This window comes from Lathyrus oleraceus, chromosome 4 (assembly GCF_024323335.1).
Source record: "Lathyrus oleraceus cultivar Zhongwan6 chromosome 4, CAAS_Psat_ZW6_1.0, whole genome shotgun sequence".
Taxonomy (NCBI): domain Eukaryota; kingdom Viridiplantae; phylum Streptophyta; class Magnoliopsida; order Fabales; family Fabaceae; genus Lathyrus; species Lathyrus oleraceus.
In genome coordinates this window covers 56,652,755-56,667,935 of record NC_066582.1, presented here as the reverse complement: position 1 = coordinate 56,667,935, position 15,181 = coordinate 56,652,755, and the positions used below count along the sequence as shown (strand labels likewise).

The following is a 15,181-nucleotide window of genomic DNA, read 5'->3' as shown; positions in this document are numbered from 1 at the left end:
TAACTTGCAGTCCAAGAAAATAAGTCAATTCCCCAACCAAACTCATTTCAAATTCAGATTGCATCTGGTTAACAAAATGTTTCACCATTCTATCTGACATTCCACCAAAGACAATATCATCCACATATATTTGGGCAATCACGATTTTTCCATCTTCATCCTTCACAAATAAAGTCTTATCTATCCCTCCTTTTCTGTAACCATTAGTAGTCAGAAATTCAGTCAGCCTCTCATACCAAGCTCTAGGAGCTTGCTTCAATCCATACAGAGCTTTCCTCAACTTGTACACATGTTTTGGTAGATTAGGATCACTGAACCCTTTAGGTTGTTCCACATAGACTTCTTCATTCAAGTAGCCATTTAAAAAGGCAATCTTCACATCCATTTGGAACAATTTGAACTTCAGAATGCAGGCAACACCTAACAGCAACCTTATTGACTCAAGTCTTGCAACAGGTGCAAAAGTCTCATCAAAATCAACCCTTTCAACTTGAGTATACCCTTGTGCCACTAGACTTGCTTTATTCCTAGTGATTACTCCTTTCTCATCATACTTGTGTCGCATTACGCGAAAAACCGGCGGGAAAACAAGAACAACAGAGCCGCCACCGTGCGTTATTTATCCCAAAAGAGGGAAAGGAAACGCTCAGAGTAAACCTGGAAAAAGCATGGTCTCGCGACCAAAGAGAATGGGATCGGGAGTCGGTTATGCGAAGGGAAGGTATTAGCACCCCTACGCATCCGTCGTACTCGACGGGATCCACGCACAATAGGAAGGAAAACGGTTGCTAAAATCACTGCTCAAACACACATCAAACACTGGCTGAAAGAGACACAAGAAAACAAACAAGACTGACTCGGCAGGACATCGCGTCCTGGGCCTACTTAGTCTATCAGGCATAGACATCAGAGTCAAAGTAGTTCGAACTGGGGCAACGACACATGCTCGCTAGGATGTCGCATCCTATGCATACGTATCTCCTTTGGACGAAGGAGAATCAGAGCATTCGTAGCTCGGCTAACGCACACCAAACGTAACAGACACAGGCAAACGTGGAATCCGAACGCCAATTGCTGGACTTACATCAGATTCCGAACCAAAACACACCCACACTGGAAACCAGATGCCACTTGATGGACTTATACCAGACTCCAAGCACACAACAAGAGGATACGGAATGCCAATCGCTGGTCTTACATCCATCTCCTAACACACACAAAGACAAAACAAAAAGGGCGCCCGGAGAGATCAGCTCATCTCCTGCCTACGTACCTCATCTGGTATGAGGATCAGGGCGACGTAGTTCCCCTACGGAGGGATACAGGAATAGCCTAACCAGATAACAGAGGGAGACACAACTAGGGAGACTACGACTCGAGCCTAGATGTTATCATGCAAATTCATCCCTAAGTTAAGGTTTCTAGCTAACTTGCACAGGAAGTAAGCCTATCCTAAACATGACTTGCACAGGAAGCAAGCCAAACCAAACCTAACTTGCACAGGAAGCAAGCCAAACTAAACCTAACTTGCACAGGAAGCAAGCTAAAGCCAACACACAAGCACAAGTAGCACACACTATACGCAAGCAATGGGCTCAAACAAGGTTAGGTTTTAGTTGAGGGGTCATATCAACCTCAACAAACAAACCACTGTAACTGGGTAGTGTTAGCTCTTAACCCTAACATTGAGAGTTAGGGTGAAGCTGATGAAAGGTGAGTGAAGATGAGACTTCACAGCTCTTATCCCTGGCCTGGGAGAGCTTAAGACAAGAATATGTGGGTCCAGAAAGTGGGAACCCTTCTACACATTTGACACTGACACAACTATACAACTGTACAAGATCTTGGGTTAGTATCTGCAATGCATCAACACAATGGTGTGAGCAAAGCAGATGACACACAGAATAGCAGGGGATGGATTGCACATCCCTTATATCTGCCAATGCCTCTTCACTTAGGAGGTCTTTGAACAAATGCAAGGACAAAGGTAAACAGTCACAAACATTGCCTCTTAAGGAGGACTTCAGACAGGTGCCTGGCCAAGTAACAGGCCAGGTCTTCCAGACTACATGAAGTAAGGAAATTATACCTCAATGCAAATTGCTATCAAGCAAAGCAAAGCAAAGTTCTCAAAGAACTAAAAGCAACTAATGTACCTGAAATCAGTCAAACACAATTAGTATACCAGACACAAAGTTAAAACAAACAGCATAAACCAACAGACAACACAATCAAATATGTGTGCAAAGCATAAGCTCAAAGCAAGTGAGCTAAGCAACCTACAAAACAAACAAGTTATTTCATGATAAACAATTAAACTCATTCAACTTGTATTAATCTCTTTGAAGTATTTGCTGCTTAACCTGAAACAACAAGCTTAAACATGAGCAACAAGACCACTAGGACAAGCCTAGGGTCAAAAGGAGATAAAAAGTTTAAAACAGCAAGGGACAAGTGCCCAAAGTCAAGACAAATCAATCAAGAAGCAAACCAAAGTGGTATCACATTCATATCATTCATCATTATCATTTCACAAACAGATTAGGTCAAAGCATGGCAAATAGAACCTCAAAGAAGTCAACAGAATGACTCAACTCAAATCCAATCATAAACATTTCAAAAATTCCTCAAATAAATCATGGTCAAACATCATCCACAACATGATAGTCATACCAAATTTCAGCTCATTTGGATCAAAGTAAGTAGGGAAATTAAATTCAAAAAGGCAAGGCAAGTTCAAGCATACTCATTCAAAGCATCAAAACATGCACCAACTTCAATTAATCATAAAAAAGAACCAACACATGATAAATGAATGGGGCCAAAGCCATGATGTACTTCAAGATGTTCACAATGCACATGTCAAATTTCAAGTCCATCCAATTAAGCATGAGAATTTCACAAATCATATGGCATCATGTGTCACAAAAGTCAACAATTTGGTCAAACAGGGGAGAAATTATCAATCAAATAGGAAATGCATTCAACAATTTCAGAAAAATTCACACACATTCTAAACATGCGCAAGTGTATTCATGCAAAAATCCAAACCATTTTGAGTTCATTAAGCATGGTAATTAAAATCATGAAGTTGGACATCAATGGTGTGACACAAATTGTCACACCCCTATTCAAAAAATCATATCTCCACAACCAGCAATGATAAAATTACAAACTCTACACCAAAATTACCATGAACATGTCTAGTTTAAGCACAAAAAATTTGAGAATCATTGAATAATGTATCATCATTTCACAAGCAATTTGGCAAGGCATACACAAAATGGACAACATGAACAAACCCTAGCACCTTTTGAAATCCACACGTGCAAAAAATCTGGAAAAATCATCATAAAAAAACTAGAGATCAAGAGAAGCAATCCACAAAAAATCCCATCAAAATTGGATTAAAAATGAGTGACTTATGAATTTTCTAAGATTGGCAAACCAAATGAAATAAAAATTAAAAAGGAAATGAAATAATTGATTTAAATATTGGATGCTTAAGTAAATGACAAAAGCGCCCCTTGCTGAGTACAAAACTCAGCGTTTCATTAAAAGGGGGGGGGGGGGGGTCAACGCCCAGTCAACGGAAGCAAACGGCCAATCGCGTGCTAGCATGGCTACGGCATGACCAATCACAACGCGTCTTCTAAAACAACATGCAAACCCTATTTTTCTGCTACAGGAAATCGAAAAAGAAAGAAAAGAAAATCTGGGCAGCGCTTCATCAAGCTCATCAATGGAATCCCAGCTCAAGAACAAAATTTTGGTAAATCGAGTTTAAACACATCATCGTGTAACTCTCACTTCATACATCACAAATCCATATTCCGTTCATCAAGAAACACTAAGGCAAGTGCGAATCGAAGCAAACAAATTCAGCATCAAAATATTCAATCGACCCTAACTAACTCAAAACAGCACCATTTTCCTCGAAATTCATATCAGCGTCATCACCGAACTAAGCTCTACATGAATATCACCAAGAATCACAAAAATAGAGAAGTCGAAATCCTACCTGTTGAAGAACAGTGGCTGGATTCCGCTTGCTTCCAAGCTTGTGAAGTTCAGGATCTTTCTACAATGCTTGTGGATGTGTTTAGAGGAGAATTTGAACCTTAATCACTCACGAATCCAGCTCCCTTTGAAACCACCATGGATGTTCAAGCTTGAAGAAAGCTGCGATTCTCCCCCCATTAGCTTCGATTCCACACGTAATCTTACTCAAAACCACCTCAGTAACACGAAAGTAGCAGGCTGAGTGGATGTTATGTGAAGAAAAAAAACCAGAAAAGTTTTTAGAGCAAAATATTGATTTTAGATCTAAAATGTGAAAAAATGATTATTGTCCTCCCCATTCTGTTACAATTAGTAATATATATGCCTTGTTAATCACCTATACTAATCACCATTAAGCCATGCCATTAGAATTAAAATAAAATCAAGTGTTAAGCAAATTTTGGCAATTACCCTATATGCATGAGTATGGCATGAACAGTGCCGAGTTTTTCTTGTAATGGACTCCAAAATCATTTTTAATGCAAATAATATTAATTGGAAATGGATGCAAGGCTCATTTTTCAAATTAGCAATTTCTCTCAAAAAAATCAAATTAATTCACTTGGAAAATGCCATTTTTATGTGATGATTTTTAGTGAAATGCAATGAAGGATTTGGATAGAGCATATCAAATGTGACTTGTAGCAAAAAACCTCACTCAATTTGGCCAAATGGTTTGGAAGATATGCCACTTTGAAGTTCAAAAATTTCTGAAAATGATTTGATCATAACTTGCCAACCATAAATGATAAATGAGTGTTCTTCGACTTTTTGGAAAGGTGAGAGCAAGATCTTCAACTTTCATGTTGGACAAAATTTCATTTGAAGCTTGTATGATGATGTAAATTTGAGGAGAAAAACTTTCTATTTTTGACAGTTTCCAATTACAGGTCATCTGCCATTTTTGGAAACTTTTTGTCTGACTTTATTTTCTCCAACCTTGATCTTTGAAATGTCAAATGAGACTTGTATGGACATGAATTAAGCCTTTCAAACCATCTCACACCTTCAAATCCATAAAATCAGACACAGTTGACCATAGTTGACTTTCTAGGGTTTCTGATGGACTGAACAATGACTGATGACTTCTGAGCACCCAATCCTTGACCAAAACACTTCAAAAGGACCCCTAGGTCATGGGAACATGTTGGACCAACCCTAGGGCCTTGTCTCAATGGAAATTGTACTTGCTTGCTTGATTGACTGATCTCCTGACCAGTTTGACCTAATTTGTCAGATGAACTTGCACTTGGGCAAATGGACAATGCAATGTTATGCAGTGGACTATGCTACGTTAATGACCTAATATGAAATGAATGTACAGAAGGTAGGTGCAAATTTGAGGTGCTACAACTTGTTCTTGTAAATCCACTTGGTACCAATGATGTTAGTCCCTTCAGGTCTTGGAACTAACTCCCATACTTTATTCCTTTTAAACTGCTCCAGTTCATCTTGCATATCATTGATCCAATATTCATCAGTCAGAGCTTCTTTCACATTTTTAGGTTCAACCTTGGATACAAAGCAGGAATTTGAGCTATTCTCCCTTGATCTGGTAATCACACCACTATTGGGATCTCCTATGATAAGATCCTTAGGGTGGTCTTTCTGAATCCTGATAGAAGGCACCTTGTTGGATGCTTCTAACTCAAGTCCAGGAGGAGTATCCTGTACATTTTCTGTTGAAGTCTCAAGGAATGTTCCAACATCCTCTATGACATTGGATTCTTCATATTTATCATCAACAATAACATTTATGGATTCCATCAGGACAATAGTTCTGGAGTTGAACACTCTGTATGCTCTGCTGTTAGTAGAGTATCCCAGGAATATACCCTAATCACTTTTGGGGTCCATTTTTCTTCTCTGTTCACGATCAGTAAGAATGTAACATTTGCTTCCAAAGATATGAAATTACTTCACAGTAGGTTTTCTGCCTTTCCATATTTCATACAGGATGGAAGAGGTTCCCTTTCTCAAGGTAACTCTGTTGTGAACATAGCAAGCTATATTCATAGCTTCAGCCCAAAAGTGCATAGGAAGCTTCTTTGCATGAATCATAGCTCTAGCAGATTCTTGAATAGTTCTGTTCTTCCTTTCAACTACTCCATTTTGCTGAGGAGTAATAGGTGAGGAAAACTCATGACTTATTCCTTCAGATGAGCAGAAATCATCAAACTTGGAATTTTTAAACTCCTTTCCATGGTCACTTCTTATTCTGATAACACTATTATCCTTTTCTCTTTGGAGTCTTATGCATAGATCTTTGAAGACATCAAATGCATCTGATTTTTCTCTGATGAAGCTTATCCATGTGTATCTGGAATGGTCATCAACAACCACATAAGCATATCTCTTCCCACCAAGACTTTCAACCTTCATAGGTCCCATTAAGTCCATGTGCAAAATTTCCAGAGTTTTGGATGTTGTAGGATGTCCAAGCTTAGGATGTGACATCTTGGTTTGCTTGCCAACCTGACATTCTCCATAGACTTTTCCTTCATCAATAAGCAGCTTTGGGATTCCTCTAACTGCTTCTTTGGATATGGTCTTCTTCATTCCTCTTAAATGAAGATGTCCAAGTCTTCTATGCCACAACTTCACTTCCTTTTCTTCCTTGGATGAGAAGCACATTGAGGAGTCGTTTGAGACTTTAGGTTCCCATAGATAGCAGTTATCTTTGGATCTGGATCCTCTCATAACTTCCTTATTTTCTCCATTTGTCACAACACATTCTTCCTTAGTGAACTGTACATTGAAGCCTTGATCACATAGCTGGCTTATGCAGATGAGATTAGCAGTTAGTCCTTTTACTAACAACACATTGTTCAGTTCTGGAACTCCAGGACTGTCCAGCTTACCAACACCTTTGATTTTTCCTTTAGCTCCATCACTAAAGGTCACATAACTGGTAGTATGAGGTTGTATATTTACCAATAAGTTATTCATCCCAATCATATGTCTTGAGCAACCACTATCAAAATACCAGTCTTCTTTGGTAGATGCCCTTAGAGATGTGTGAGCTATTCTAGCAACCCATTGTTGTTTCTTGATAGGGGCATTATGCTTAGGTGCCTTCTGCTTAGGTCTGACTTGAGGGGTCTGGTTAGGATAACCGTGCAACCTGTAACAGAAGGGTTTTATGTGACCAAATCTTCCATAGTTGTGGCATATCCATCTTTGAAATTTCTTCTTTTGATGGTTAATCCTCCTGTTTCCATGATGTTGTGACATTGGTTGTGACTTCTGCTTGATTTTCTGAACTTCAGCCTTTGAGCTTTTGAATTCAGATGAGGATTCCTTAACAAAGCCTAAACCAGACATGGTTCCTGATTTCTGTCCCACCTTTAGAATTTCTTCCAAAGTGTCAGTTCCTTTATTCATCATTCTGATGGATTTTGTCATTTGATCTAGCTTAGAGGCCAGCAAGGTTATCTCACCATTTAGATCATCTATGATTGTCAGATGCTTCTTCTTCTCAGCTTCCAGCTCCTTGATAAGTTTCTTCTGCTTTTCTCCTTGTAGACACACTTCTGCACTTTTGACACATAACTCTTTATGTGAAGCAGCAAGTTCATCAAATGTAAGTTCATCTCCACTTGAGTCATCATCAGAGGCACAGGCACTAGTTAGTGCAGTGACATGTTTTGCAGATTCTCCTTCTGATTCACTCTCAGAGTCTCCATCAGACCAGGTGACAGATAGTCCCTTCTTTTGCTTCTTGAGGAAGGTAGGACATTCCGCTCTAATGTGTCCAAAACCTTCACATCCATGACACTGGATTCCCTTGCCTTGGTTGGACTTTTCTTCAGATTTTGATCTTCTACTGATGTCAGATGAAGTGTTCTTGACATTTGGTCTACCTTTTTGATCAATCTTCTTTATGAACTTGTTGAACTGTCTTCCAAGCATGGACTTACCCAAGAGCTATCGGAGATAGGGTAGATTAGGCCCACATCCTAGAGTTTTACAACTTCTTTGCGTACCACTTCTTTCATGGCTGGGTTAAGTCTTCGTTGTGGTTGCACTACCGGTTTGTGATCATCTTCCATTAAGATCTTGTGCATGCAAACAGTCAGGCTTATACCTTTTAAGTCCTCAAATGCCCATCCGATTGCACCCTTGTATTTTTTTAGCACATGAATGAGTTCTGCTTCGTGGACACTCTGTAGACTAGCATTGATAATAGATGGGCATTTTTTTTCAGTGTCTAGAAATACAATACTTCAGATTTGTTGGTAACTGCTTCAGATTCACCCCTTTTTATGGTTCTTCAATGACATCTGATGGTAGTGGTCTTAGATCTTCCCACTGGCATGGTCTAGATCTAATCCATTCAGGTTGTTTTTCTATCATAGCTATCACTTCAGACTCTCCTTCATCTTCATCACTTTCAAAAATGGATAAGCTCAAGACCCGGTTTAGCGATGACTGGGATTTATGCCTTTCATTTTCTTGAGCAATTACTTGGTCGATTATCTCTATAGTGTTGCTTGTGCCTATATCATCTTTGTATTTCATTGTGTTCCTCACATCTATTTTGAACTCTTCATCATAGACTTTTAGGGTCATAGTTCCTTCCTCAATGTCTATCATACATCGTCCTGTTTCCAAGAAAGGTCTGCCCAATATGAGAGGAATCTCCTCACCTTCCGGCATTTCCAGAATGACGAAGTCAACTGGGAAGACAAACTTATCAATTTTTACAAGAACATCTTCCATAATACCATAGGGTTGCCTCACAGAGCGATTCGCAAACTGAAGTGTCATTCGAGTATCTTGAATAGAGTCGATGCCTAATTTCTTATAGATGGATAGTGGCATCAAGCTAACACTTGCTCCTAAGTCAATCAGAGCCTTCTTGAATTTTCTATCACCAATAGTGCATGGAATAATAACCGATCCCCTGTCTTTCTTTTTCACTGGGATTTTCATGCCTTGGAGAATGACACTGCATGTTTCAGTTAGGATGATCGGTTCCGTATCAATGGAACGCTTCTTGGAAATTATGTCTTTCATGAACTTGGCATATATTTGCATTTGCTCCAATGCTTCAGAAAAAGGGATGTTGATTTTGAGTTTTTTGAACATTTCCAGGAACTTCTCAAAATTCTTTTCATGTTGATTTTTCTTTTTCTGTCTTGGAGGGTAAGGGAGTTTGATTACTGGTTTAGTAACCTTCTCTTTCTCCTTGACATGAGGTGGTATTGCTTCTTCATCTTGGTTTTTTGTTTCCTTGATTTCTAAATCCACCTCTATCAATCTATCTTTTTCTATATCATTTTCCTCTGTTGACTTTCCACTTCGGGTTGTGACAGCGTTAACAGTGTTATGTTCCCGCGGATTTGTCACGGTACCACTAGGTAGGGTACCCGGGGCTTGAGAGTTTGAAGCTAACTGTTGTGCTATCTGTTCCATTTGTACTTCAAGATTTTTAATGGAGGTCGTGGTGTTTTTCTGATTAGTCCTTGTTTCTTCTTGAAACTGTATGCTGTGGGCTGCTAACTTTTCAATGGCAATTTCCCATTCAGCCTTTTTAGGTGCCTGTTGTTGCTGTTGTTGATACTGAGTCTGGTATTGCCATGTACCTTGTTGCGGAGTAGTCCCTATCTGATCTTTCCAAGAGAAGTTTGGATGATTCTTCCAACCTGGGTTGTAAGTGTTAGAATAGGGATTATTCTGCTTCAAGAATTTGATCTCTTCAATTTGTTGGGGAGTAGCAAAGCAATAGACTGTGTGATGAGGTCCATTACAGATTTCACAAGTCCTAGCCTGAGCTGGTTAAACCTGCGCTATCTGTTGAGTTCCTATATTCATAGCTTTCAGCTTTTTGTCTACTTCGGCAGCAACTGTGTCTTCTAGACGGATTTTATTTGTCTCTAATTTTAGATCAATCACCCCCTCTGGCTGACTAGTACACCTGTCGTATAGCTCTAGATGCTCATTGATAGCTATTGCTTCAATAATCCTCTTGATACCAGTGGCTGTTGAGAAATTGGTTGAGCCACCAGCTGCTGTATCAATCAACTATTTTGTTTTTATTTTCAGCCCACTAATGAACATCTGCATTTGTTCAGTCTGATCCATATTATAAGTTGGACACGCTAATAGGATCCTTCTGAATCTTTTGTAAGTGTCTCCTAATGATTCACCATCCTTCTGTTTGAAATTAAGAATTTCATACATTTTTCTCAGGAATACTGATGCTGGAAAGTACTCATTCAAGAATGCAGTTTCCATCTCCTCCCAGGATGTGATACTGCCGGCAGGAAGAGAATAGAACCATTCTTACGCGTATTCAGCTAAAGTGAACGAGAACATTCTTAATTTTTTTGCTTCATCAGTATGACCGTCAATTTTCAGGGTGGTGCTCATGGTCAGAAATCTTTGCAGGTGTTTCTTGGCATCTTCATTAACCTTTTCGGTGAAAGGTTTTCTTTCCAATTGATTGATCATGCTAGGATATAGTTGAAAATTTGTCACATTCACCGGTTGGTTGACAATGGTCAGTCGACCACCCGGTGCGTTTGCACCTCCATAGTCACCCAGTAGTCTTTCCGGAGGTGGAGGAGGTGGAATTGGAGGAACTTCAGCCATTGGTTCCTTGACTTTGGAGTGATCAGAGGTACTTTCTTCTGTAGAATCCATTCTTTGTTCTCTGCGTCTTCGATGAAGGGTTCTCTCGATCTCTGCGTCAAAAAGAAATTCAGCTGAGGGTTCTCCTCGCATACACAAATTAGTAAATTATAAATGACAGAAAAATAATTTTATTGCAGAGCAATACAATTTTAATTGAAATTAAAATTAAACTCTATATTTTTGGCAGTCCCCGACAACAGCGCCAAAAACTTGATCGGTAAAATAGCAAGTGTACTATTTTTCCTTTTATAGTAATAATGGGGAAATTTCCCGAATGTCGATCTCAAGGACTGCAAGTTAATATTGAGTTTAAATTATCATTCAATTAAACAAAAAGTATTAATTTGGTTTTTAGGTGTAAAAATATAATAATAAAAGTACAAGGAAAGAAGGAGGAAAATAAGGGTTTATAGAGAAAAAGGAACAATGCCAGGGAAGATGTATGATTTATCCCTGTAACAACTCTGAGTCACTATTGCATCAACAAATATCAATTACTATCAGTTCTTAAGGGTATTTTCTCCCAAGTCCTTGGTGAGAAAACCTTTAATCAATCTACCCTAATTTCCATGTCCATAGCCAATTAGGGTGAAGTTAAGCTGTATAATATCAAGAATACTCTGGTTCATACAGGGTATCCCTAGTCCTAGGTGATATCTACTGTAGAATAACCTTATGAAAACCTTATCAATGGCGGTCCAGCCTAATTGATAACCACAAATCAATCTTGATTGGTCCGAAAGAGAAAGCAATAAACACATCAAAAGGTTACCGTAAAAACAATATTATAAATGAAAATGTAAACTCAAATTCGTTACAATTCTAAATCAGGGACACACCTCTAGCATTTGGGAGTTTAGCTACTCATTTTGTTTAAAACAAATTCAAGATAAAAATTACACATTACAAGTAATTGGATGACTTTGATCTTCAATCGCTCTCGCTCATAAATATCTTCAGCTCTCCAAATGCCTTGATCTCTGTAATCCTTAATTGCTTCACAATACTGTGTTTTGCCGTATTCCAAGATGATTTTTGCTTTGGCAGAAGACCCCCTTTTATAATGAAAATTCCCAGCAGCAGTTGGACAGGTCCAAAAATATCTCTAAAAAGCCCGACAAACAAACGCCCGAGAAAAACTAAATTTTTGGGCTTGGGCTGACACGGCCCGTGTCAGCCTACTATTCTGGCTGACATACCCCTGGCATGGTTGACACGGTTGGGGATGATGCCTGACACGGATGGCCGTGTCAGGCTACTATTTTTTTTAACATGTACTCCCTTGCCTGACACGGCCCATGTCAGGTGACACGGGTGGCCGTGTCAGGCCTCTTGTACCAGGGTTTTCTGCTCCTTTGTATGCCGGAATCTTGCATTGTCTCGTTCTGAGTTCTTTGGTTCTTCTACCTGGACCTGTTGGACAAAAACATAGTTATCCCACGCATAAAATCACGAAATAAAAAGTAAAACATAACAATGATTAAAAGTGCTTAAATAAAATGACGGAAGTAAAACTAACTCGAAATGTACCATAAATGCTTGCACAATGTGTCAAAAGCCCCTATTTCGTGTCGGATCAGTAACGAAAACTCAATGCAAATGGTGACTAATCACCTATTAGCTGTAAGTTGGGTTGATATCCATGACTTGGAAGGTGATGCTGAATTGGTGAGGTCCAACACAGATAGGCAGATCCACTTCCCCAATAACATGTCTTCGGGAACCATCAAAAGCTCGGACAATCAATGTACTGGTCCTCATCTTGGGCCCTTTAAACTATAATTGACTTTTAATGTAGCTTTCGGCAATACATTAAGCAAAGAATCAATGTCGATGGGGACTCGAGATAGAAGAGAGTTTGTGCATATGACTGAAATGTGTAGTGCTTTATTATGGGCGTTTCCCTCAGAATGTAGTTCTGGCTCATTAAATCCTAAATACCTATTGGCAGTGATATTCGCAACCACATCGTCAAATTGATCGACCGTGATATCTTGCATCACATGAGCGGTGTTTAGAACTTTCAGCAATGCTTTACGGTGAGCCTTAGAACTCAACAGCAAAGATAAAATGGAGATTTTGGAAGGAGTCTGGTTCAACTGATCGAAGATCTTGAAGTCACTCTTTTTTATCAATTTGAGGAATTCCTGACCTTCCTCAAAATTGATGCTCTTCTTGTGATCTTCAACTTGCTCATTTTCAACCATCGGCCCTTTACCCTTAGACACTTCAAACTCTACAACTTTGTTGGCAATAACATTCGTCGGCGCTGGAACAATCGTCATGTTCGGAGTGGCAGGTACAGTTGCCCATGCCCGCGGAGTAGGAGTAGGGGAGACCTTATCCTTAGGCGGGATAACTGTGGGTGGATGAGACACCCTAGGGGTGTACTTTGGAGTGAATACATGACCATTGCGAGTCATGCCTCCCGTTCCAGTTATGTTGACGATTTCGGTGTCAGGAATACGAATTTCTTTTCCACCCAGGTACGCTGTTGTCTCATAATTCAAAGGCGCTACATTGGTATTCTGATAAGGAAACAGACTAGGAACACGAAAATGAATTGGCTGAATCCTCTTGGGAGGAGCCTCAACCTTCTTTTTCCTATACACAATAGTTATCGATTCGATTACTGCAACCTCTTCTACTGCCTTGGACTTGGAGAACTGTACCAACCCCTGATCCATCAGCTCTTGTACACAACCCCTTAACTTGTCGCAATTGTCTGGATCACATTCACATACTGCACAATCATCATGTGTACCTGCTAGAAACCCAAACTTTTCAAGCCTCTTCAACACAACTGACAGTGGAGTCCTCACATCTTCGGCCCTTAGTACGGATTTTGTTGTTTCTTCTTCGATCACGACATTGACTGTCGAACTGCCATGATTAGGCAGAGGATTCGTTTTCACATTGGGTTTTTCCTCGGAGAAAGACAAAATCTCCTTATTAATCAAGTCTTGGACCTTGTATTTGAGGGTCCAACAGTCCTCTGTGGAGTGTCTTATATACCCGACGTGGTAAGCGCACGAGGCATTAGGATCGTGCTTAGGACGAAAAGGAGGAAAGGCTGCAGGGATTTCTTTTGGTACAATAGCCCTTACGTGAATCAAATATGGCACTGTTTCAACATACGACACCAGAATTTTATCAATCTGAGGGCGATTACCAAAATTATTCATGTTATTCTGACCTCAACCTTGGCCTTTGTTGTCACGGTTGTATTGTTGATTCTGATTTTTCTGAGCAGGTGCTGGTTGTTGATTATTTTTTTTGCGGTTGATACTGACACGGTGGTTATTGGTACTGAGCAGCACGACATACGAATATGGATAGTATGACATAGGGGCTATCGGAAACTGATACTAGGGGTGGACACTTACCGTCACAACATTTGTCTCCCCCTCATTCTTTTTTGTGAAGCCCCCATGCGACTTCTTATTCATAGCTTACGGAGCAGTGGTATCTATGATCTTTCCTGATTTCAACCCATTCTCTACACGTTCACGTATAGTTACCATATCTGCAAAGTTTGTATACGAAGTCCCAATCATCTTCTCATAATACAATCCTTGGAGCGTACCCATGAAGATATCAATAAGTTTATTATCTAACAAAGTTGGTTTGACCCTAGAAGCCATCTCACGCCAACGCTGAGCATACTCTTTAAAAGCCTCATGGATTTCTGCGCTTGATTCTGTAACTACAACCTTGTTGGTGCCATATCAAGGTTATACTTATATTGTTTTAGAAATGCCCGAGATAGATCTCTCTAGGACCTGATCTTAATGCGTTCCAAACTCATGTACCAGTCCAGAGAAGCTCCAGACAGACTGTCTTGGAAGCAATGGATCAGCAAGTCGTCATTGTCGATGTATGATGCCATCTTTCTGCAATACATCGTAATATGACTTCGAGGGAAGCTTACACCTTTGTACTTCGGTAGGTCTGGCACCTTGGACTTCTGTAGAAACACCACATTTGAAACTAAGCAAAGATCTCGGGCATCCATGCTGAAATCCGAGAAACATTCGATAGCCCTTATTCTGTTGTCTAGCCGCTGATAATCCGCTGGCGGGGCCGGATCAACAGTAGGGATAGCAACCTGACTGGCTGGTCGAGAAGTCTATAGCTATTGCATGAACCGACACACCCTGAGGAGCAAACAACATATGCGGTGAGTAGGAGAAACTATGAGGTACTGTTTGAGCAGCATGCACCATGTGAGGATATTGTCCTCCATCCTGAGAATTAGGAGCTTGAGGTGCCCCAGTATGCACATACCTGAGTGTAGGATTGTTAGGTACATAGGTCAGCATAGGCACAAAAGTTTCCCCAAGATAACCAAGTGGAACAACTTGAGTTTGGTTCGTATTTGCAGGTTGAGCAACCTGGGTGTGAACCTGAAGGTGGAGGCGCGAGCCTCAGTATTCGCCTTCAACATCAGGAGTTTCAGTGGGAACCTGGCCTTGATTAT

The 15,181-nt window shown here is 40.0% G+C and overlaps 1 protein-coding gene across 1 annotated transcript; it reads right to left on the bottom strand.

The window, feature by feature from the left end:
* Window positions 1-12,458: 12,458 nt before the first annotated feature.
* LOC127135999 (uncharacterized) lies at window positions 12,459-13,886 on the bottom strand. The gene has a single exon (XM_051062611.1). It carries the CDS (start codon window positions 13,884-13,886, stop codon window positions 12,459-12,461), a length of 1,428 nt encoding a protein of 475 aa, XP_050918568.1.
* Between the last annotated feature and the right edge of the window lie 1,295 nt (window positions 13,887-15,181).

Coding starts and splice junctions, on each gene's coding strand:
- LOC127135999 (XM_051062611.1), bottom strand. CDS start 13,886: ATGAATAATTTTGGTAATCGCCCTCAGATTGATAAAATTCTGGTGTCG.